Genomic DNA, 23,792 nt, shown 5'->3' with positions numbered 1-23,792 from the left:
TTGCTCATGCGAGAACTGACAGAGTTGTCTGATTGTTTTTTGTGCAGAAAAAAGCAGCGCTTTGAAGAAGCTATTTGATGAAAGCAGCAGAGAGTTTGATCCCATCTTGCAACATCGTCACTTTTGTCCTTGGGTGAATACAAACCTTGGAAGAGTAGGATGTGGTTGGCAGTTAACTCTAGACGCTTTAGAGGCATCCCCTGCTCCTGCGAAATCTGAATCTGCATCATCCATTATGAAGGTATGTATCTAAATCTATTTGCTAAATTCTATGACCTCATGTCAGATCTGTATCTTCATTTGTGATGTTTTGGGCAGGCAAATCCTCTCTCATCAGTTCGCAAAATTTTTGGCAAATCTTAGAAGGCATGAAATAGCCACTAAATTGTTTGAAACACAAGGGTGTTGAGCCATGCACCAAACATATCAGGTGAGATGCTTCCAGCTGTTTGTGGCAAAATGTCAATATTATTGCAGCTTCTCTGTATGGATCTATTCTCAGTGCTATTCTGTATTTCTGGCATGGCGTGCTCATTCAATGAAAGCTCATGTTCCAAAGATTGCTACATTACATTTATTAGTAGAGGGCTTTAGACCTTGTCTTGCCTAATGTCACTCATGTTGTGTTTGTGCAAAGGTTGCTGTTCTTATTCTTTTATATATCTTACTCGATGCTGCTTTGGGGGATGGCAATTTTGAGTCAGACTTTGTTCTAAAGTTGACTTTTACTGGTTAAGCATTCCTTTACCTTCGAAGCAATATTTTAAATCTCAACATTCTTGTAAGAATCTCACTTGAGGCTGCTTTGAGGTCGGGCTTTGTTGTAAATTTAAGATTCTCGTTTTAGTCTTACTTGCTACATGTTCCTGCACCTTGATGCAGAGTCACAGCTCTATTTCAAATCTCAAGATTCTCAGAGGGTGCTTTGTATGTTGAAAAATTGATGATCTATTGGAAGCGGGTAAGAAGAAGCTCAGTTTTGCAAGATATGAGACAGCAGGGAAATGTTGTTAGCAAATCTCGTCTCTCTCCAGGCCTACAACACCAAGCTCTGGTTTAGAGCTTTTGTCCTTGATTGATGGAGCATTGGGATTCCACTGCTAGCATAGTGGCGTTCAGACAAGTGAATGTTTTTCTGAGACTAGCACATTCTTGATGATGTGATTTTCATGTCAATAGTGCTGTTATATGGTCGTTGGGTGTCCAAGATTTACGCACTTCATGTGTTCAAGCTTGTTGATGCATCTCATACAACACTCTGGTTTGCATACAAAGAAGACTCGTCTCCAGGTACTATCAAGAGCAAGGTGAAATTCACTCTAGCATTTCTAACAGGTATGTAACAAATCCTGACCTTTGGAACATTTTCACAGTATCTTGTAATTAGTGGGACACTTCGCAACCTACTACTTGTAAATCGATCAACAAATTCTATTATTGCTCTAACAGTTGTTGTGTAACTCAGATTTTCCTGTCTGCACACCTTTTAGCATAAAAGTTATTTTGTGGCTTCCATTGTGAGCTATTATATTCAAGGACTACTTTTGTTTCCTTTCAGACCTATATTCTATTCTTATGCCTGGCTTCTCTACACATAAGTCGAACTTATGGCATTTCTTACAGTACACACGAGTCGAACTTATGTCATGTTTCCCAAAGAAAAACATTTCAGTCAATTGTAGGTTTGATTTGAAACACTTAGCACGTGTGCTCACAACCCCTTAGAATTGAGGTTGCAAAAGACAGGCTCCGCACCTTGCAATAATGACTACATTTGACGTGTCTTAACAAACCTGATCTACAACTCTTGTATTAAAGGCTTGTGATGGGTATTTTTTGTTCATAATCTCACATTAATGGTCGGACAAGAACATCTTTCTGCTGCATGTCCTTATGCTTGAAGTGTTTGCACGTTTTATTGCTATGGAGGAAAGAGTAGATACTTTGCCTTACCTCTTAGTGGACATGTAATGCTTGCATATCCTGGTGGGTTTGCCCACAAGAACTATGGCACCAAAACGTGTCACAGAGGTACATATACACCTAAATCCTCGTGTACTCTGTGCTTCACCTGGTCGCTGCAACAGAAGCATTGCCTTCGAGCATGACACTGCGTTTCTGAAGGTTTGACGATAGAAGCTAATTTCAGTGGATATTTTCCTATTTTAATGAAGAGCAAGTAGTCAGTTACTAAAGCCCAAATTAAAAGTTTCAGTTGGTAAAACCTGTTATAGATGATTTGTATAGCACGTTTTTTAAAAATTCATGAAGGTAGCAGGGATTTTGCTGCCCCTAATTGATGTGGATCATTAACAGAGGCCGTAATGAGTTTTCATCAAATCTTCAATAAGAAGGATGAGCCGTTTGGTTCAACTTGTTTCTGCTTGAAGGGCAATTGAGTAGATTAAAATATCACTTGGGACCTTTTGGCTGAGTGGAACAATGCGATGAGTGAGAAAGACGCGGTTGTAATTTTGGGCTTTCAAGAGGCATGTCTGTGCTAAGGATGGTTTGCACCTCTTTTGACCTCACTGCTTAAGAGAATGCACGCTCAATTGAGGCTGTAAAACATTATTAATTTAAATGAGGTCCATTTGACTTATCATCGGTTTGAGAGCATTAAGTGGCATTGGGGTTTCTCGTCATGCAAAGTAAACCCTATTTGAGCTATGAATCAAAAATCATGAAGGTCAAACCATTGTTTTTGGTTTTATCGCAGATAAACGGTTCACTTTCCCCCCCAAGGTCTCCTGATGCCCGTGTATTGGATTTGAGGTTGTAGAAAGCTGCATACAAAAGTACAAGGCACACAATTTAAAAGTAGCATACTTTGTGCAGATACGAAGATGAGTTAGCCATGAAGTGACATGCATGTGTCCAGTAAACCTCCTAGTAAAGGGGAAAGAGTACCTAGTGGACCTTATGTTCATGCATAGCATCGCAAAAATTCCTTTGATAGCAACCTGATGAACAAGAGCTAGCATAGTGTATAGTGAAGTGCCAAACTTGATGGGGCTTGTAATTGATAATATGAACTTTATGATGCAAGAAGCCTAAATGTGACATCTCAAGTAACAAGTTTAATCAGCTTGAATTTTAGTATTATGCTTCTCATTTGAACCTATGATCAGTAGACCATCCCCATAAAGGCGGATCGTAAATCTACCAATCATCTATGAGAATTTAGGTTTACATTAATTGTCTCATACCAAGTGTTTGGTAGCACTTTCTTTATCTTGTATACTTTGGTTTTCCACCCTTTTTGAACAACTCCAATGCTACGTGGCATACATGTTCTTATGAAACTTCCCATTTAGAAATGCAATTGATCAAATGAACTTAACGATGCAAGAAACCTAAATGTGACATCTTAAACATTGAGGTTTTAATTGCCCTTTATTTTAGGATTATGCTTCTCATTGAACCTATGAGCAATAGACCATTCACATATAGGCTAATCGTAAGTCTACAAAACATCCATGAACATTTAGATTTTCATGAACCTTCTCATGCCGAGTGTTTGGCACTTGTTTCAATCCATACATCACTTTCTTTATCTTGTATACTTTGGTTTCCCACTCTTTTTTAACAAATCCACAATTTTGCATGACATACATGCTCTCATGCAATTCTTCATTTAAAAATGCAATTGATGAAATGAACTTAACGATGCAAGAAACCTAAATATGATACCTCAAACATCAAGTTCGATTAGCCTTAACTTTAGTATTATAATTCTCATTTGAGCCTATGAGTTGTAAGCACACCATCCAAATAAGGGCCGATCGGAAGACTACAAAACATCCATGAGCATTTAAGTTTCCTTCTATGTCTCAATTTATTGTCAACCTTAAACACACTCTCTCTCTCTCTCTCTCTCTCTCTCTCTCTCTCTCTCACACACACACACACACACACACACACACACACAATTTATTTAGTTCACATAAGCTCTCTACTTTCTCTCTTTCTCTAAAGCTTTCACTATAAAGACTCGAAATCAATCCAAAAGTGGTGTTGCAGATGAGATTCCTAGTAGTGGCATGCAAGAATTGCCTATAAAACCACCCAAGAAAGCGATCAATCTCAAGCGACGAGTACTCTTGATTGTGTTGTGTCTGTTGTGATAGGTGGAGTTGGAATTGAACTATCAAGTGAAGGGGCAAATACTCGAGGGGAAGTTGCATCCGAAGTAGATGACACCGGCAATGAGTACTTTGGAAATGTGGTCGACAAGCACATTTTTTGGGTTGGATAGATGCTCAGAGAGCTTATTACCATGCCAAATTTCCACGCCTATCTCTTTGTCGCCTTCTTTCAAACCCTTCCATTCGCACACATGATGATCATGTAATGGATTTGCAATGCTCCATTGCAGATAAAGGTTACTAACCAACCATGGCAAGGTTCATTGTTAGTGAGCGGATTTTCGATGAAGATTACAACCAATTTGTTTGTCGCGGCCATTCCACAAGAGATCTTGCCATGTCATATGATTTATATGAGGAGCTTCATCTTATCCCCGAGCTTGATCATATGGCCGAGATATATTTTGTGGTTTGGGACAGGAAATATAGGTTGGAAGCATGGATGCGCTGGATAAACTAAAATGGCATCCCTGTGGAAGAGCCCCCCCGCGTGGAGTGTGTGCTTGTAGAATTCAAACAGGAGGAGAAAGCGGAATTCCCTATTTGTTTTATGCATGATAAACGTGTATAATTGAGTGGAGTTTATGAATTTGTTGGCAACTCAACATGTCATGCATCTTGTTTTACTTTTGAGTGTTTTGTAGGGTTACGAGGATATCAACCCCTCACACTACAGAGAATGATTTTTTAATGATGCAAAAGTTAGGGACAACAGATCCAACGTCACTCCTTGGAAAATTTTTGAAAGGAAAAGATTGGCAACACAAACGGCTTTGCACTTTTGGGGTCCAAATAATTCAAAATAGCTCAAGTTGCCCATGGCTCTCCTTGCTCAACTAATTTGGAAGGTATGTCTTGAAAGAAATATGAAATGAAACGGTGTGGATCTTGCACATGTTTTGAGTGCATGATTTTCAATCGACGGGAAGAGTTTGATGCTTTCTAGAATAGCAAGATAGAAGGTCTGCCACAAAAAGGGAGCTTCGATTACAATTCAGTACCAAAAGCATATGAGCAGAGCATTGCTTTATCACTTTCTCAAATGGAGAAACATTTATCTCGCAAAGGCCTTGAAATAGTGACAATTGCAAATCCGGAGAATGGCACATAGTTTTTTTAGAAGTGCATTTCAAATATTGGCTGGGGCGATAAGAGCACAAAAATGACACCTTTTAGAGTGACTAAAGTAGCATGCATGCGAATAAGCACAAAAGAGTAAGTTAAGCATTGTCGTTGTTCGTTTGTGGAGTGACAAAGATTATGATCTCATAAACTTTGTTTACTTATTCATTTTTCTAGAGAGTATCGTTTAGTTGACATGCTTCAAGGTGGTGATTTGACCTTAAAGGAGAATGGCATAGTGTCGACGGAGAAGGGCTGGATCCAATGGCTTCGGTACCTTGTGTACTGGTGGCAACTAAAGAGGTGGGAGATGTTTGTTATGTTTTGGTAGTTTGATTTTTGGAAGTCTTATACATACATTGATATTTTGTGAGAGACGCACGGTTGCACACTTGAGCATACCTTGAAGGTTTATCGTAGAAAGGACTTTCACAAAGATTTCCGGAAATGGAATGCACTGATCAAGGCCACACACGAGCCGAGGGAGCAACCCCACTTTGCTTGCACGGTACAATGCTTGTTTGCATGTTTTTTAACTTGCTTTTATATGCCACGTGACATTTTTCTCATATGGTTTTTAGATGGTGGAGAGATGCTCTAGTTTTCCCCATTCCCGAGCACTCGAGCGATGCATGGTGCATGTCCGAGAGGAGACATGCTTATATCTAGATGCATGGATAGATGACCTGCGACCAATGGCAACATGGGCAAAGTGCCCTTGGTGGGTGGATTATCCCGACAAGGAATACCCGCCCGAAGAAGAGGAACTTTACGCAAATATTGCATAATATTTTTTTTGGGCTTTGTCATGCCATGGTTGATTGGTTTGCTAAATTGGTTCCCTATTTCAATAGCAAATCATAGAGGTTCACGGAAGAACGACATTGAGACAGAGGATGCGCTCTCTCCCAACGCAACCAAATGATTGCCTGCAAAGAAAGACACACAAAAATGCTCCACAATGGACAAGCCAAAACCCTTGCCAAGTGAGTGAGGGAAGACAAATAAGAGAGCAATGATCAAGGTGGAGAGAGATTATGAAGAGCTAGAGAGCGATCATGTAGAGGTCAGCCATAGTGTCCCAAGTGAATGGGGATCACCATCGCTCTCATCCACCCCTCGACCACGATAGACCACCCATGAGTCACCTCCATCTTCACCATCACACGAGGCACCTCCGCAAGAGCTCTTGGACATGGCCAATGTGGTCGTGGAAAACGCTCCAGGTGTGCTAAAATACATGCTACAATTGTCTTCTCTTATGTGTGCCATGCTTAATGAAATTGATGTTATGTTGACCATGCAGAAATGCACTTTGCACCACGTAACCTTGCACTACATGCTAACCTCAAGAAGCTGGCAAAAGTTACTCCTGATGTGTTAAGCAATGATAGGTAAGCCATGTGATTTTGTTTATTTAGTCATTGCTCAAAGCACTAGTGGTAATTGAGGGTGTCTGCATGTCCCTCCATTCAATACGCAAATTCTTGGGCTCTCTATCAGAGACGGGACGGTTTGACCCATGGAGTAACTTGGGTGGTGTACATTTGGTCTATATGGCCTTTCCCACACACACTAGGCCACACATAGATGGGACAGGTGGAGTTCCTTCATGAAACCAGTGAGATAGCGATCTTGTGGAGGCAACATTTTGTCTTGCGATTGATTTCCTCCTTGTAGATGGCATGATTGTGGAAACATGTCACGTGGAGCAGCTTTCCATTGTCACTTTGACGGTAGATGGATCTGGATATCACTTGCTGTAATGGAATTGGCCTATTTAATTTGAGAGTAGCAGAAATTAATGAGAGTACTTTTGATAAATGACTTTGTGAGCATAGCGGGTGCACATAATTGAAGATAGCAACATAATCATAGCAATTAGCTAACTTGGCATGAACAATACTTTTGCAAGAGAGAGAATTTAGAGAACATGACAACAGTTGAGGACCGGATTTATGTGGAGCCGGTCCCTCCTCCAATAGGCATTTGTATTATGATTTCTCCCATTAAGAGAGACTTGTTACAATACAATCTTTGTGTTCCTTGTGACCTAGGTGATGCAATGAAGATGGAAAGCTTCATGCATCACAAACATAACATAAACTTGAAGAAAGATTTAACTATCCCAAGCCTCAATCCCAAGACCTCAAACACCTTCGAAGGTGGAGAGAGCTAGCAGGGAATGAGGGTAGGGAAGAGGAAGAAGAAACATTTCGTAGGAGAAAGAATTAGTTCCTCACTTATCATAACTCTCGTTGCTAGCATACATAATAGCATAGTAATGAAGAAGAAGGAGATGGCAAGCTTAACCATTGAAGCATGGATCTTGGTTGGATTTGCACTCCATATCCAAGAGTGTTGGTGTAGGCTCTCAACCTCTACTTGCTTGAAGAAGGAGAGGGAGCTCTTGCACTTTGCATAGCACACAATGAGAGTGTTTGTGAGTGTGTGTGGGTGAGTATACCCCCTAAGAAACCCCCTAGCTTGCTTGGGTCGACCCCCCCTTGTAGCTCATGCTTGAAGCTCATTGGACCCCTCTAGCCAATCACAAGCAGGAGGCATTACAAGCAGTAAGAGTAGCCTTGAGACAAGTGTCCCCCTTTCCCCTTTGAGAGAGAGGGCTAGATAAATGCCAAATCATTTAATTAAATCTCCTTAACACTAGGTTGGTAATGGGACACTTTTATGTCCTGTGAAGTGACCATTTTCTTTGAATTATGTCAAGAGTTTCAAAATGGATTTTGAGGTGCTATCTCTCTAGAAAGTTGTCTCATGAGCTGAAAAAAACTCGACATTTTTTTGGAATATCAATTCCATCTTTAACCTTGTCCTTGCACAACATTTCACAACCTAAACTGTGTGAAAACACGAGTCCTGTTTTTGGCTTTTTTCAACTTTTTGCAACTATACCACTCTAGAATTCATATTTGTGAGGTCTATAATGCTAGAGAACTATCTTTAGTAGTCCTCAACATGTCCTGATGCTTCTAGGGAGAAATAAATGTTAAAGTTCTAAGTTATGACCAAATTACAAAAATTATCAAATCCTGTTTTTTAGCCAATTTTAGCTCTTCTATGATTTTTTTGATGGCTTTCATGATATCCAAATGCAGTTTTGATTTTCTATGTTTCATATTGTAACATAAAGCTAATATTCCTTGAGTTTTGGGGCACCTAATACCCTATTTTGCATAGTAGACAACGATGGTTGATTTTTTCAATTATAGAAGAAAACGAAACATTCTAGTATATCAAGTATAGCTTTTTCAATATTGTTAGTTTCTTGTGACAACTACATGCATTTTGTAGGTAGTAACCATATCTAGTCATTAGGATCAAATTTGGCTAGATATTGAATAGTTTCTATGGGATTCTACAACTCATAATGTTGAACCCAATTTTTTCATGTTTGCTGTATTTAGCACTTCATCTTTATCCCCAAGATTCCCCTTGGTACGAGATGTATTATTATTTTGACATGCTCCATGGCTTCTTATGGACCTAAAGGACAGTAGGGAACTAAGAAAACATGCATATATTATTTGTATTGAGCGTGGCTATAGAAACTTTGATGATAGGTTTGCAGAATGGTAAAAATTCAACTTTTTTGTACCTATTTCTTTTGGCAAAACAAAAAATAGTGAGTGAGAAGCAATCATATGTTCTGATCACCAACCCATTGAAGTTAACTAAGGAATTTATCTTAAGTCCTACAAAAATCTATAATCTTATTTTTATGCAACAAAACGCAAGAAATGACTGTTTTGATGAAAATGTACTGGTCCATCAACTTTGGAGGCTTGGTATGACCAAAAGATGAGAAATTTTACAAGTTTCTTATTTTTTACATGTGTAGTAGGCCTTGAACTATAACCTCATGAAAGGATTTCACAAAATGAGTGGATCTACTATGGTTTTGGAGGTTTCTTTCAAAACCCTGAAAGGACACTTTTATGTCCTGTTAGGTACCAACCTAGTGTTAATTATTATTGTACCCCTTGGGTGGCCAGCCAATAGGCTTTAGGCACACCATGAGGGCAACATGAGGAGGAACTTGACAAGTGTCCCTTTTGCTTTATTTGTACCATGCATGCCTTGTGTGAGTGTGTGGGTGTTCTCTCTCATCCCCCCCTCATGTAGGACTCGGCCCCTCCTTCTAGGGATTGAATCTTTGACTTTTTGACACCTCGAGCCCCTCATGCATAGGCCTAGTTCCCACCACAAGCTTGGCTCATAAGCACTTTAAGCTTGGGCTGGGTTCTCACCTCAAGTGCAACCCTAGCATCTCAAGCATGTCAAGAACCTCAAGCATCTCAATAATTAAGCACCTCAAGCACCTTAGTCATCAAGCATGACAAGCAGGACAAGCACCTCGAGCTGGGTCGGGTTCCCGCGCCTCAAGCAGCCCTAGCTTACCTAAGGTCAAAGGCCTTTTACACACATTATTGGAGGTCTTCAATGAAGCTAACCCTAAGGTCTTATGCGCCATTTGTTAGCCTTGCTCTTTGATAGACCATCTCTCATTTGGGCCCCTTTACCATCGGCCCCGTGTTGAGATAGATCTATAAGCACATGTCTATATCTTAACACTTGTTCCCGTTTATTCTCCCACATTAAGTGATCAATTTAATGTGAGAAAATCATTTGGGCTGGTTAGATATTAGATATTAGATTTTATGACACTTGCTGAGGATACTACACATACGGCTCCCAAAGACTAGCTACACGACCATCGAGGACTATGTGGAGGGGGTAGAATCATCCTTATAATTGTGTTAAAGCACATCAATCGGTTCTATATTGCAAAATGTATGCCTGTTTGTGATCTTTGCAGGTTGGTACTTTGTTGTTGGCCATTTTTGCGCCCCATAGAGGTGCTGGGAGTCGGCTTCCAAGGTATGATCGGGCAAATGGAGAGATTGTAGCCAATGTACATGGTTTCTTTGCAGATGATGACGTCTTGTGGGAGAAGCTACCATGCACGGAGCCCCACAGTGGATGCTTGATTGTAGTGGGAGACCGTTTCATAGAGGCACTGAGAGAAGTCCGTTTGCCAAGTACTTGAAATTTTCTCCCTGTTTAGACTTTGTTACTCCACAAAAAAAATGCATGAAATTTGTGTGGGTCTGCAGATGGCTACTATGTACCTTTACCAACATGGGAGATGCGGTGTTGGACTGTTTTGCCGGAGTGGGGACATTGGCCCTACAGTGTCTAGCATTGCACAAACATTGTATCAATTGTCAGATGGACTCGACCGTTTTCAGTGCATGTCTTGCACGCCTCCTTGTAGAGCTAGGCACATCATTTTAGGGAGTGATGTTGTAGCACAATATTGAGTAGCCTAACCAGTTTGTTTTGATGTTGAGCCCATTCTATGAAGGTATCTTTGAATGTATCCCCGTCCAATTTTTCTTGAAGTATCTGCTTTATGACCTTGTGATTTTCTTCCGTTTGCTCACCCCATTCAATAAATTTCTTCACCAATTCCACATACTCCTTTGCATCTATTGCTCCATCACCCTTGGATATAGCAATGGATAGAATTTGGATAGAGATTTAGCTGATAATTCTATGGCATACAATAGTGTGGGTTATTTGGGAGTTTTTCTACACAAATTTCTATGAAGATAGCCCTAGAGTGATGGGCGTATATACAATGCATGGGGGAAAAAACCTCCTAGTGAGGGGAAAAATGCCCCGACGGTCCTAAGTGAGTTCACACATCACTACCACATGTATATGCTAACAAATTCTCCTTGTGAGTGATGCGGTGAACGAGAGCTGGCACATAGAGCATAGGGATGTGCCATGCCCTGAGGAGATGATCAATCCACAAAGGGGTGTAAGCCCAAAGCTTTGTGGAAAGCTTTGAACTTCTCACGAGACAATGCCTTTGTGAAAAGATCTGCAAAGTTGTCTTGTGTTGGCACATAAGCCAAGCTGATCTCTCTTGTTGATAGCCTCTCCCTTACATAGTGGTAATGCACCTCAATGTGTTTGTGCGAGTATGAAAACCTGTGTTCCTCGCAATTAACAATGTGCTCTGGCTGTCAGTGTAGATAGTGTTGGCAGTGTCCTATCCAACACCCCAATCAACCATAAGGCGTTTGAGCGATACACACTCAACTGTAGTTGTGAATATTGCCTTGTACTCAGCCTCACAACTGGAAGTGGCCATAGTAGGTTGCTTCTTGCTCAACCATCATATGCATGAATTGTCGAGCATGAAACAAAAACCAGCCCAATGTGAGACTGAAAAAGCATGTAAATCTGGCAGGAATTATCCCCCCTTTGGATAAAACAAGCCAAGATATAAAGTGCCACTCAAGTAGCAAAAAATCCTCTTGACAACCTGTCAATTCTTAGACCCTCGGCTATACATAAATCTGATGACTTGTGAGACTGTAAACTAAATATTTGGCCTCGTGTTGCATACATAAATGAGGCATCCAGCAGAGTGACATTGGCAGGATCACAAGTATCATGAAGACTCAATTTCAAACATGTTTCCATGGGAGTGGCAATAGGTTTGCAATACTCAAGTCCATACCTACATAGCAATGTCTCTATGTAGCTTGTCTGACACAGGGCAATACCACCATCACACTGCTGAAACTGTATACCCAAGTAATCATGCAACATCTCCAAATCTTTCATCTTGAAAGTAGCATTCAAATGAGCCTTAAATTTAGCAATATGTCTCTCATTTGGTCCAGTGATCAACAAATCATCCACATAGAGAACGCCAATGACTAGTACATCACCCTCACGCTTTACATACAATGTGCTTTTTGTTGGACTGTTACGAAAGCCTTGTTTGACCAAATGAGTGCCAACCTTCTCATACAAGCACGAGGAGATTGCTTCGATTCATACAAAGATTTCTTACATTTGCACACTTTATCTTCTTGCCCTTTAATGACAAAATTGCGAGGCTGCGTTACATAAACTTCCTCAAATATGTCACCATTCAAGAAAGTAGTAACAATGTTTGACTAATGTACATCCCAACCAAAATGAGTTTTCAATGCACATAGAAAATGCACATTAGTCGTACGACAAGTGGGAGAAAATGTCTCTTCATAATCGATGCCTTTTTGTTGTGCATAACCCTTTGCAACAAGTCGATCCTTATAGCGAGCAATCTCACCATCCGACTTGCGTTTCAACTTGTAAACCCACTTCGTACCAATGGCCTTTTTTCCAAGAGGCAAATCACATAAAGTCCATGTGTCATTTTCTATAAGTGCATCATATTCTAATTGCATGGCAGCCATCCAATTTTTTGAATTTTATGCTTCATCAAAAGACAAAGGTTCCTAAACATCACAAGCTAGACACAATGAAAGCATACCAATCTGATGCATAAGATGCGTGGTGAGAACCTGAATGAGTACAACTAGACAAAGGTGCATCCAATTTATTGTCACTGAAAGTATGCACCAACCATTTGGGCATACCTCTAGACTGGTCATTCTAATCCCTTTCCTCATCAAGAACATCATGTACATCTACATCAGTAATAGGCTGATCTATATCATTTTTTGAAAACCCCATATGTTGTACATTTGCTTCATTGGAATTTACATTTGAACTTCCACCAAAAAAGTGTCATAAATGTCATGTGAGCTTACATTACTGTCTCTAGTACATGACAACAAAGGCTAAAAAGAATCTTCCACAAACACAACATCTCATGAGACCAAGATATGCTTTGTTTGCGAATGAAACAACTTGTAACCTTTACTTTCAGTACTATAACCAACAAAAATGCATTTGTCAGCCTTATCATCCAATTTTCTGCGCTACATTTGTGGCACCAAAGCATAAGCCAAGCAACCAAAAACGCGCATGTGCTCAATAGAAGGCTTTCTTTCATGCCATGCTTCATATGGAGTCGTAGGCTGCAAAGCTTTTGTAGGACACCTGTTAAGTACATAAGTGACACACATGATGGTCTCAAGCCAAAATGAATGTGGTAAAGCTTGACTTTTAACCATACATCGTGCCATTTTTGCAAGTAGCCTATTTTTCCTCTCAACAACACCATTTCGTTGAGGTGTATACGACACTATGCATTGGTGTTTTATCCCACGACTAGCCAGAAATCCATTGAATTCATGAGACATATACTCCCCCCCTTGATCTGAACGAAGGGTGTCCATAGTACATTTCGAGACATTTTTAGCCATAGCCAAAAAAAACAAACAATTTCATCACCAAAATTTAGATCGTGTAGTGTACATCTGTCATCCACAAATTTGATTACAAGACCAAGTCTAGCAAGTGCAGATACAGGCAAAAGATTCTTCTCGATCCCAGGTACATACAATGAGGGATTTTATGTTTGTGAGCTTTTATTTTCGAGCTTTTGCAATCGAAACATTATTTTGGATCTTTGTAACGCTTGTATTACACTAATGATATCTTACACTATTAGCATGACATGCAAAAAGTCTCCATTAGATTGTGCATTCCTTCAATCGCCAAACAATCCATGTAACATGCATGCATGTATTTGCTTGTGGGAATGTATGCTCATGTACATCATTTCTAATTACTTTTAATTGAATATCACACAATGGAAGGAGTACCAAACAACACATCATGTACATAAAACACGCAAATCAAAACATAAAAAAGAAATCTCTAGAGAGAGTCTCCTAACGCAAGTAGGCTCCCATGCATCAACATGTCACTGGTCCACATGCCATTTTGGACAGACATCTTTTATAGAGTACGTTGTCTAGCTCTAGATGCATGCAATGCCTCGTATCCTCCACATCAGCTTGGTCCAAACCACCACACCCCGCAAATATATTCAAAACATAGTTGTAATGCTCGATAGATGTAGCCATTATCCACCTACTCATGTAAAAAATTCAACTAAGAATGTAATACAAACATAAATTTACTCAAACAATGAGGATATACATTCATCTGACTAGTCTTACCAATAGAACTCACAAGACACCTTTGCCCTACCTTTAACAATAACACATAAGACCTCTTTGCCCTGCCTTTAACAATAAACTATCAATCTCTATGGGGGAGATAGAATCGTATATCATGTAACTACAATCCATTGGAAACAACCTCTCATCAATCTTCTTCTCAACCTCTCTACCATAGTGTGGCATGGGATGCCCAACACGATAGCAAAGACACATGGTAAGATCAAGGATTTTATTTTGATGAGCTTTTGCTTTTGTGCTCTTGCATACCTATTGTGTTTTTTAAGATTTTTTATGTAGTCTTTGAGCCAGTATTCCTACATAATTAAGCTAGCCAAATTAAGTTATTGAGCCAAAAAGAAATTAGTCCATGTTGATTTTAGAAGCATTGTCCAAACCAAGTCATGCCACAAATTACTCTACATTGCAAAAACTCGCCAACAAGCACAAAACACACTCAAAAAAATTTCCTTGAATTTTCTTTGTCCAATGATATGTTTTTTCAATCCATAAACTAGACACCCTGGCATGGGCTTCCACATTTCTAAAACAATTCTTAACGGTCTAAATAGAAATCCATCATATATCCTATGCAATGACTCATAATGTAAATTTTTAAGGCATTGTCCAAAGAAAGACAAATACTCATCTGCATGGCCAAAACTAACCACATCCCTCGAGGGGTTCACTCTATGTAGATCCTCTTTATCATGTGCACTCAAGGTAATTCTGATTAAAGAAGTTATTTCCAAAGAATTTTATCATGTGCACTCAAGGTAATTTTGATTAAAGAAGTTATTGCCAAAGAAGTTTATCATGTGCACTCAAAGGTAATTCTGATCAAAGAAGTTATTGCCAAAAAAGAGGCATGTAATTATTATTCACCCACAGGCAAAAGGACCCCATTTTGTGATGACTTTTTGGAGGGTTGTCAAGTGGACGCATGTCACAATGGTTCAAGGTTTAACACATATTTTCCTCAACATGATCATCAAAACAATAGTAATCCCCCTCCTTACTTTTCTATGGTGGTTAATAACCTCCTCTCCAAAACCCCTTAGCTCAATCAAATGTGGAAACATTTCCCATTGTCTCACATAACAATCTTCCCTTTAACTTTGTAGCTTCCAAAATTCGGCACAACGTAAACAACAAAGTTCAAATAGGAGATTGGGAGTCCCAAATTAGACAAGGCTACTTAGGTTCTTGATGTCGAACAAGCCACTCCCTCTTCAAAATGCTTATCTAATTCCCTCGCTAATGAGCACATATCTCAAACCCCAAAACCAGACCAAGTTCACACTAAAGAAGGAGAAGATGGACCTGTAATTGTTGATGTCCAAGAATTCATTATGGATGGCTCATAATTGAAAAAATACTTTCTGTATACCATATTTAGTACCCTTAACAATTACTACCTCTTTTTTTTTTAAATCAAGTGAATCAATAATCAACAACCACAAGACTGGCTACAACATTTCATCCCAATGGTAGTACATGATGCATGATTTTAGGGATCCCCATGGGCTTCAAGGTTACCTTAAGATGAGAGTGGGTCATTGAGAAATTCATAAGAAAATGTATTTGCTAGAGAATTACCAACCCACTTTATCATCCAAACTGTTTGTGCTCAATAGTTACCTTTTTGTCATTTTTTTTTTACCAGCCAGGTATCAAATCAAAATCTAGGCATTATCTTTGTCCAGAAGGTTTCTTTGGGAGGAGATTCTAATCACTCCAAGTGGCTTAAATTTTCTTGGGATAATCGTTGTCTCCCTGAAATCAATGGGGGTTAGGGAATTGTCAACATTGGAAAGATGGCCAATAAAATGGCCTCAGACTGAATCTTCAATCCTTGACCTCTATAAAATATTGAGCTCTTCTAATAAAGTGAAGCATTCATATTTATTTGTGTAGGAATATAAATTTTCAAAAGATCATTCTCTCAAGGAGATTATCCTTCCTCCCACCAGGATCATTGTTGATTCACTGCTTGTTGATAGAATGTGGGACTTTTGGAACACTTGTGAAAAGGACTAGAAGATCCATCAAGAGATAAGGAATGACTATGACTTTCCAGAGATAAGAAATGACTCCAAGATTAAGAAACTTTTGATCGGTGATTATGAAACTTTTTAGAGGTGTAATATGTAAATCTATAGAGGAGTCCATCTCTCACTTCTTTTACCTTTATCCATTAGTCAAAGTAAAAACAAATATTATCAAAATATTCCAAATTATGGACAAAAGGGGGGAAGGGGGAGCTCCTCGATCATCTGTGAGTGCACGTGGATGATTGAGGGGCTCCTACTAAAATATGAAAAATAAAGGGAGCAAGAGCTCCCCGATCATCTACGTGCACACAGATGATCAAGGGGCTCCTCCCAAATTATGAAAAAAAAGGGAACAAGAGCTAGTCGATCATCCACGTATGCACCGATGATTGGGAGGCTCCTACCTTCCCTTGTTTTTTCATAATTTGGGATTTCCATAATCAATTTTGTATTGTAAATTTTTTAATTGATATTTAAAAATCTCTGATTTATAAGACTTTGATTTTCATGGACAAAAATCGAGGATTTACTCTTGATATCGTTTATTTTTATACAATCTAAAGGCATCACTATGGCTCATTGCCAAAGAGTGGAGGAATTTCATAAATTAATTGAATAAAAGTATTTGCTTGCTCTCGAAAACAAAGTTGCAAAAGAAGTTTTGTGTGGTGAAGTAGCACGATCATCCGCGGTGCGCGCGGAGGATCAAGGAGCTTTTTTGGTCCAACAACACCCTTGTGTGATGCGTCAGTAACAAATACATCACTAAAGAGCAACCTTGATCTTTATTTATCTAACAACACCTTTGCCCAGGGTGCATCGCTGACAAAAACATCACTAAAGTCCAGGACAATTGTATGTGCACGCGCGAACGATCAACAGGCTGTTGGAGTTGAGGACCGTCAATAGTTGGGAGTTGAGGGGAGCTCAAGAAGATGAGAAAATGAGAGAAGATAAAAACCATCGGTAACAGTTTAGAGCTACCATCAGTAGGAAGCTGATCGGATGAGGGGAAGAAGAGAAGATGTTATGTAACCATCCCAACTTTTGTGTCCACATTGCGACGATCTGCAAAGATAACTCAGGAGAGCAGCTTTTTGTGTGTCGTTTGTAGGTTCAAACTAGGCAATCCATATTTGTCCCCATAAGACAAAAACCTTCTCACAGGGTAGCGGCTGGTGAAGATGGCAGATGCTTATGTTTCTTCCATGTGGTATATCATCAGATACTTTGTTTAAATATATCGGCTGTGTGATTGTTGTTTGACGAGGAACTATGCATACATGTCTTTTGGGCTTTGTGTGTGCATTTTGATGCTACTGGGATGTGCACTCAAATATTGTTGCTCTCGGATGGGCTTCACTTTACTTAGTTGTGTCCTCACCATGATTTGGGGTTATGGTTAATGTTCTTTGAACACATTATTACTCTCGATATTTGGCTATATGTCTTGGTATTGCACAAAAATATATTGCCAAGAGTGCTTATGGTCTATTCCGGTTTGCTTTAGAAATGTTTTGTGTAAGGAAATTTCATACATGATGCTGGCGATCCTGCTGATGTCACTCTTTACCAAACTGCTATTGGCCACCTTATTTATATATGCAACACAAGGCCAGATATTGAATTTGCAGTCTCATAGGTCAACAGATTTATGCATAGCCCAGGGTCTAAGCATTGGCAGGCTGTCAAGAGGATTTTTTGCTACCTTAGTGGCACTTTACATCTTGGCTTGTTTTATCCCAAGGGGGGATCACTGCTGCCAGATTTACATGCCTTTTCGGACCCAAATTGGGCTGGTTGTTTTGACACCCGAGGGTCCACAAGTGGTTTTTGTTTCATGCTTGGCAATTCATGTATATCATGGTTGAGCAAGAAGCAACCTACTGTGGCCACTTCGAGTTGTGAGGCTGAGTATATGGAATTCTTCACAGCTACAGTTGAGTGTGTATGGCTCAAATGCCTTATGGATGATTTGGGTGTTGGACAAGACATTGCCAACACTATCTACACTGACAGTCAGAGCGCATTGGCAGTTGCAAGGAACCCAGTTTTTCATGCTCGCACAAAGCACATTGAGGTGCATTACCACTATGTCAGGGAGAGGCTCTCAGTAGGAGAGACCAACTTGGCTTATGTGCCAACACATGACAACCTTGCAGATCTTTTCACAAAGGAATTGTCTCGTGAGAAGCTCTAAGATTTTCGCAAAGCTTTGGGCTTACTCCCCTTTGTGGACTGATCATGTCCTCAGGGCATGGCACTTCCCTTTACTCATGTACCAGCTCTCGTTCACCGCATCACTCCAGGGGGGATTGGTTACCATATACATGGGGTAGGGATGTGTGTAAACACACTAGGACCGCCGGGGCATTTTTTCCCTCTTTAGGAGGTTTTTTCCCCCGTGCATTGTATATACGCCCATCACTCTAGGGCTATCTATCTTTCCATTGCACACCAAGTAACACACTCTCTATTGTGTGCTTGAGCTTCCTTCATCTTCTCCAAGCTGTGTGTGTTTCTCTGCAACCCTAATTCCAACACAATGTTCTTCACTATCATAGGGAAGACAACAACCAAAGAACTTTGGGATAGCTTATGTTCAGCATGGGAGAGAAAAAGTGCATCCAACAAAGTTTTTCTCATGAAAAAGGTTATGAAGTTCAACATGAAAGAAGGTAGCACAGTTTTTGGTCACTTAAATGAGTTCAACTTCTTGTTCAGTAAGTTGACATCTCAGGGCTTTAAGGAGTTTGACGATGAACTCAAGTCTATATTCTTGTTATGCTCTCTACCTAGTTCATGGGACATCTTTTGCACAACAATTAGCAATTCGGCTCCAAATGGCAAGTTAGTGTTCAATGACGTCACAAATGTGTTGCTCATCAGTGAAGAAATTCAACATAAATCTCTCGACGGTGCTAGTCATGGAGATGCATATATGACTGACAGTTCAATGAAGGCAAGAGGCCGTGAGACAGAAACAAATACAAAAGCAAAAGTAGAGAGCGAAATCCTTGTAGTCCTAGCAGACACAGGAACTCAAGTAGAGACCGCAGTGCCAAAAATGTCGAGTGTTACTATTTCCATAAGAAGGACCATTACAAAAAGGATTGTCACAGTTTCCTAAGAGATCATAAAAACATGCAAAAAGATATTTCTAGCAAAGGCAAACGTACAGTAAATATTGAGGAGCTCAATGGGGTTGAGTATCCCGTATCTACCACTGTAGCATAGGATGCTCCTCCTCCAGTGATGAACACTATGCCAACATAGATTCATGCAGAGGTGACAACAGATCCCTCCAATGTTGTCATAAAATATAATATCTAACTTTACAAATGATTTTCTCATATTAAACTGATCATTTAATATGGGAAGTTAAAAGGGGAACAAGAGGTAGGATATAGATATGCTCTTCTAGACCTATCTCAACACGGGACCAAAAGGAGAAATGGTTGCATCTCAATAGGGGTCCAAAAGGAGACGGTCTACCAAAGAGCAATGTGCAATAAGTGCTTTTCTATATTTACCTCAGCAAGAGACCAAGAGGAGAGATGGTTACATCTTAATAGGGGTCCAAAAGGAGGTAGTCTATCAAAGAGCAACATGCATCTAATGGAGCTTAAAAGACCTTAGGGTTAGTTTCATTAAAACCTCCAAAGGTTAGTGTTAAAACATCCTTTCCTTAGGCAAGCTACGGCTAACCTTGAGGTGGGAATCTTACCCAAGCATGAGGTGCTTGTCGGCTTGCTAACTAAAGTGCTTAAAGTGTTTGTGGGAACCTTTCCCAAGCTTGAGGTGCTTTTCATGCTTAAATGACTAAGGTTCTTGAAGTACTCAATTCAAACATAAACTCTCAAGAGGCATAAAAGGTTTCCATGCTTAAATGACTAGGTGCTTGAAGTGTTCAATTCAAACCAAATGACTTAAGAAGCATAAAAGACACATGTCAAGATCCTCCCCATGTGGCCCTCATGATGTGCTTGAATCCTATAGGATAGGCTTTAAAGGGGTCCAATGAGAATTTAGATGCATAAAAAATAAATAGTTAAGCTCTTTCTCTCAAAGAGGAAAAAGAGGACACATGTCCAAATGATGTAATTAATTAATACGAGAGAGAGAGAGAGAGAGAGAGAGAGAGAGAGAGAGAGAGAGGTGTGGACCAAACATGAGAGGGATATACTCTCCCCCCCCCCCCCCCCCCCCCCCACACACACACACACACACACTCTCATTGTGTGGAGTGCAAAGTACAAGAGCTCCATCTCCTTCTCCAAGCTTGTTGAGAAGTGGAGAGCCTACACCAACACTCTTGGCTATGGAATGCAAATAACAACCAAGAGCCATGATTCAATGCTTAAGCTTGCCATCTTCTTCATCTTCATTACTATGCTAAGCAAGAAGAGTTATGATAAGTGAGGAATTACTTCTTTTTCGTATGAATGATTCTTCTTCCTCTTCCCTACCCTCATTCCCTGCTAGCTCTCTCCACCTTGGGGGGTGTTTGAGGCCTTGAGACTGAAGCTTGGGATAGTTAATGCTTTTTGCAAAGTTTATGTTATCTTGTTATGCATGAATCTTTCCATCTTCATAGCATCACCAAGGTCACAAAACACAAAGGGTGTATTGTACCAAGTCTCTCTTGATGGGAGAATCTATAATACAAAAGCCTTTTGGAGGGGGACCGGCTCCAAGTAAATCCAATCCTCAACTATTGTTATGTTCTCTAATACTCTCTCTCTTGCAAAAGTGTTGTTCATGCCAAGTTAATTAAGTACTATGTTTATGTTGCTATTATCAATTAAGTTCACCCCCTATGTTCTCAAAGTAATCTCACAAAAATGCTCACTCTAATTCTCTTAATTCCGCTATTCTCAAAGCTCATAGGCCATTTCCATTACAGGTGTTCTCATTTTCACTTCAGATCTCACTCCAGATGCTTTGGTCGCACAGGGTGAGGGTTATGCACATAATTGGATTCTTAATTCTGGTGTAAGTTTTCATGTCACACCGCATAGAGAGTGGTTTTCCTCTTATGCATCCATCCATGGCATAGTCAAGCTTGGTGATTCCTATGAACTTGACATTATTGGCATTGGTGATGTGAAACTTCAGATGCATAATGGTACTACTTTTGTGTTGCAGAATGTCAGTCATGCGTCCAAGCTTACAAAGAGCTTGCTTTCTATAGGGCAATTAAATGATCTTCTCTACACTATAGTTTTTCGTAATCGTTCTTAGCTGATCCACAAGAACAACCTTGTCATGATAAAAGGTTGTAAAAATGGATCCCTGTACTCTATGTTTGTTTCGAGTGTCGACGAACACTCTATCTATGTTGCCAAGCTGTCATCCATTGAGTTGTGGCATAGCCGATTAGGGCATATTAGCCAAAAGGGAATGAAAACACTTCAACATTTTGGCTACTTACCTATGTTAGATTACACGGGCTTTTCATTGTGTGAGCATTGTCTATACGGCAAACATACTAGGTTGACATCTTCGCCATTCAACAAGAAACTAGTGCATAGTGATTTGTGTGGTCCAATGCCACATAAAACTCTAGGGGGGGGCAAACTACTTTCTCACGTTCATAGATGATTCTACCAGAAAGGTGTGGGTGTATCTCCTTAAGCGTAAGAAAGAGGTCTTTTCTATGTTCCAAAAATTCATCGCCATGGTTGAGAACCAATCACGAAAAAAGCTCAAAGCTTTTCGCACGGACAATGGTAGAGAATACGTCTCCACGAAGTTCAAGGATTTTTGCAATGGAAGAGCTCCATACACACCTCCACAAAATGGGATAGCTGAAAGAATGAATCGCACAATTCAAGAGCGAGTTATCTCTATGATTTCTATGGTGAAGCTTACTCCTTAGCTTTGGGGAGAAGCTGTTCTGACAGCAGTGCACATCATCAACAGGTCACCTAGTTCTCCTTTGAATTTCAAAATTCCTGAGGAATTATGGAATGGGAAAACGCCAAGCTACGAGCATTTACGTGTATTTGGATGTGAGGCATATGCACATGTGCCCAAAGAACTTCATCGCAAGTTAGATCTTAGGTCACACAAATGCATTTTTATTGGCTATGGTTAAAATGGAGAGCTGGGCTATCATCTTTGGCACCCAAAATCTCGCAAAGTCATTCGTAGCTCACACATGATTTTCAATGAATAAAAAATGCACAAGAAGCCCATTACAGAAGCTTAAAGACGCGTTCGTTTTGAGGATGTGGCCTCCGAACCAACTCAGTTTAGTAATGTTGCACCTAATCCTCAAGTCCAAGATACTACTATTGCTCCGGAGAGAGCAGAGTCCAACAATCAGGCACTGAGACGTTTTACAAGAGTATCACGTGCGCCTGAGCAGTTTGAGCCGGGTATACACCACATTTTGGTCATTGACAGTGGAGAGCCAACCTGCTACAAAGAAGCTATACAAATGGACGATAGCGTTAAGTGGGAGCATGTTATGCAATCAGAATACAGTTCGATTGTGGCTAATGAGACATGGGATTTGGTTGAATTACCAAAAGGCAAAAATGCTTTACCTTGCAAGTGGGTGTACAAGAAGAAGTATACAATGGAAGATCCCAAGCGTAGGTACAAGTCTCGTCTAGTTGCAAGGGTTTCAAGTAGAAAAAAGGTGTGGATTTTGATGAGATTTTCTCTACAGTAGTCAAGATGACTACACTTCGCACTGTGCTTGGCTTGGCTGCTATCCAAGACATGGGACTTGTCCAAATGGACGCGAACACAACATTTTTTCACGGAGATCTAAACGAAGATGTCTACATGAAACAACCAGAGGGTTTCGTATGTGAAACCCAAAAGCCAATGAGGGCAGAATTGGTTTCTAAACTTAAAAAGGCACTCTATGGCCTCAAGCAAGGTTCAAGGTAGTGGTATCAAAAAATTGACAAATTCATGCAGTCTCAGGGTTAAAGAAGTAAAGAGGATAGCTGCTTATACACAAAGAGGTTGAACGATGGTTCTTTAATCATCTTGATCTTGTATGTAGATGATATGCTTATCACATGCAAATCAATTGATGAGATCAATCAGATGAAAAAGATGCTAAGCACTCGATTTTCCATGAAAGATTTGGGAAATGCCAATCACTTTCTTGGTATGCACATCAAGAGAGACATGCAACATGGAATTCTTGAATTATTTCAAGAAAAGTACATCCACAAAGTCTTGCAACATTTTAGTATGCAGGGGGGGGGGGGGGGGGGGTAGTCACTAAGTATCCCAATGCAAGCATACTCCAAACTTAGCAAGGAAGATTCTCCCAAGACAGTTGCTGAAAAAGAGGAAATGGCGAAAGTGTCATATTCTTTAGCAGTTGGCAGTTTGATGTACACTATGGTAGCCACAAGACCAGACATTGCACATGCAATGGGAGTGGCTAGTAGGTACTTGGAAAACCCTAGCAAGAAGCATTGGGAAGCAGTGAAGAAAAGCCTCAGATACTTGAAGGGTACAGCTAGTAAGTGTTTACG

At 40.1% G+C, this 23,792-nt stretch overlaps 1 protein-coding gene across 4 annotated transcripts in view; it reads left to right on the top strand.

The window, feature by feature from the left end:
- Positions 1 to 1,043, top strand: part of LOC147440246 (C3HC zinc finger-like protein) — a 70,669-nt gene extending 69,626 nt beyond the window's left edge. For 3 of the 4 annotated variants that reach the window (XM_086530034.1, XM_086530032.1, XM_086530036.1), the window contains exons 6-8: positions 48 to 241; positions 319 to 430; positions 638 to 776. In XM_086530034.1, coding sequence (XP_086386160.1) covers positions 48 to 241; positions 319 to 363 — 239 coding nt within the window. In that variant the 3' untranslated portion in view covers positions 364 to 430; positions 638 to 776. Of the gene's footprint in view, positions 1 to 47; positions 242 to 318; positions 431 to 637; positions 777 to 882 lie in introns of those variants that run through there. The other variant, XM_086530033.1, reaches the window with a different exon arrangement.
- Positions 1,044 to 23,792: the final 22,749 nt, after the last annotated feature.

The sequence above is a fragment of the Adiantum capillus-veneris genome, chromosome 15, assembly GCF_014529385.1.
Source record: "Adiantum capillus-veneris isolate H3 chromosome 15, ASM1452938v2, whole genome shotgun sequence".
NCBI classification, from domain to species: Eukaryota; Viridiplantae; Streptophyta; class Polypodiopsida; order Polypodiales; family Pteridaceae; genus Adiantum; species Adiantum capillus-veneris.
This window is presented reverse-complemented; position numbering and strand designations above follow the sequence as displayed.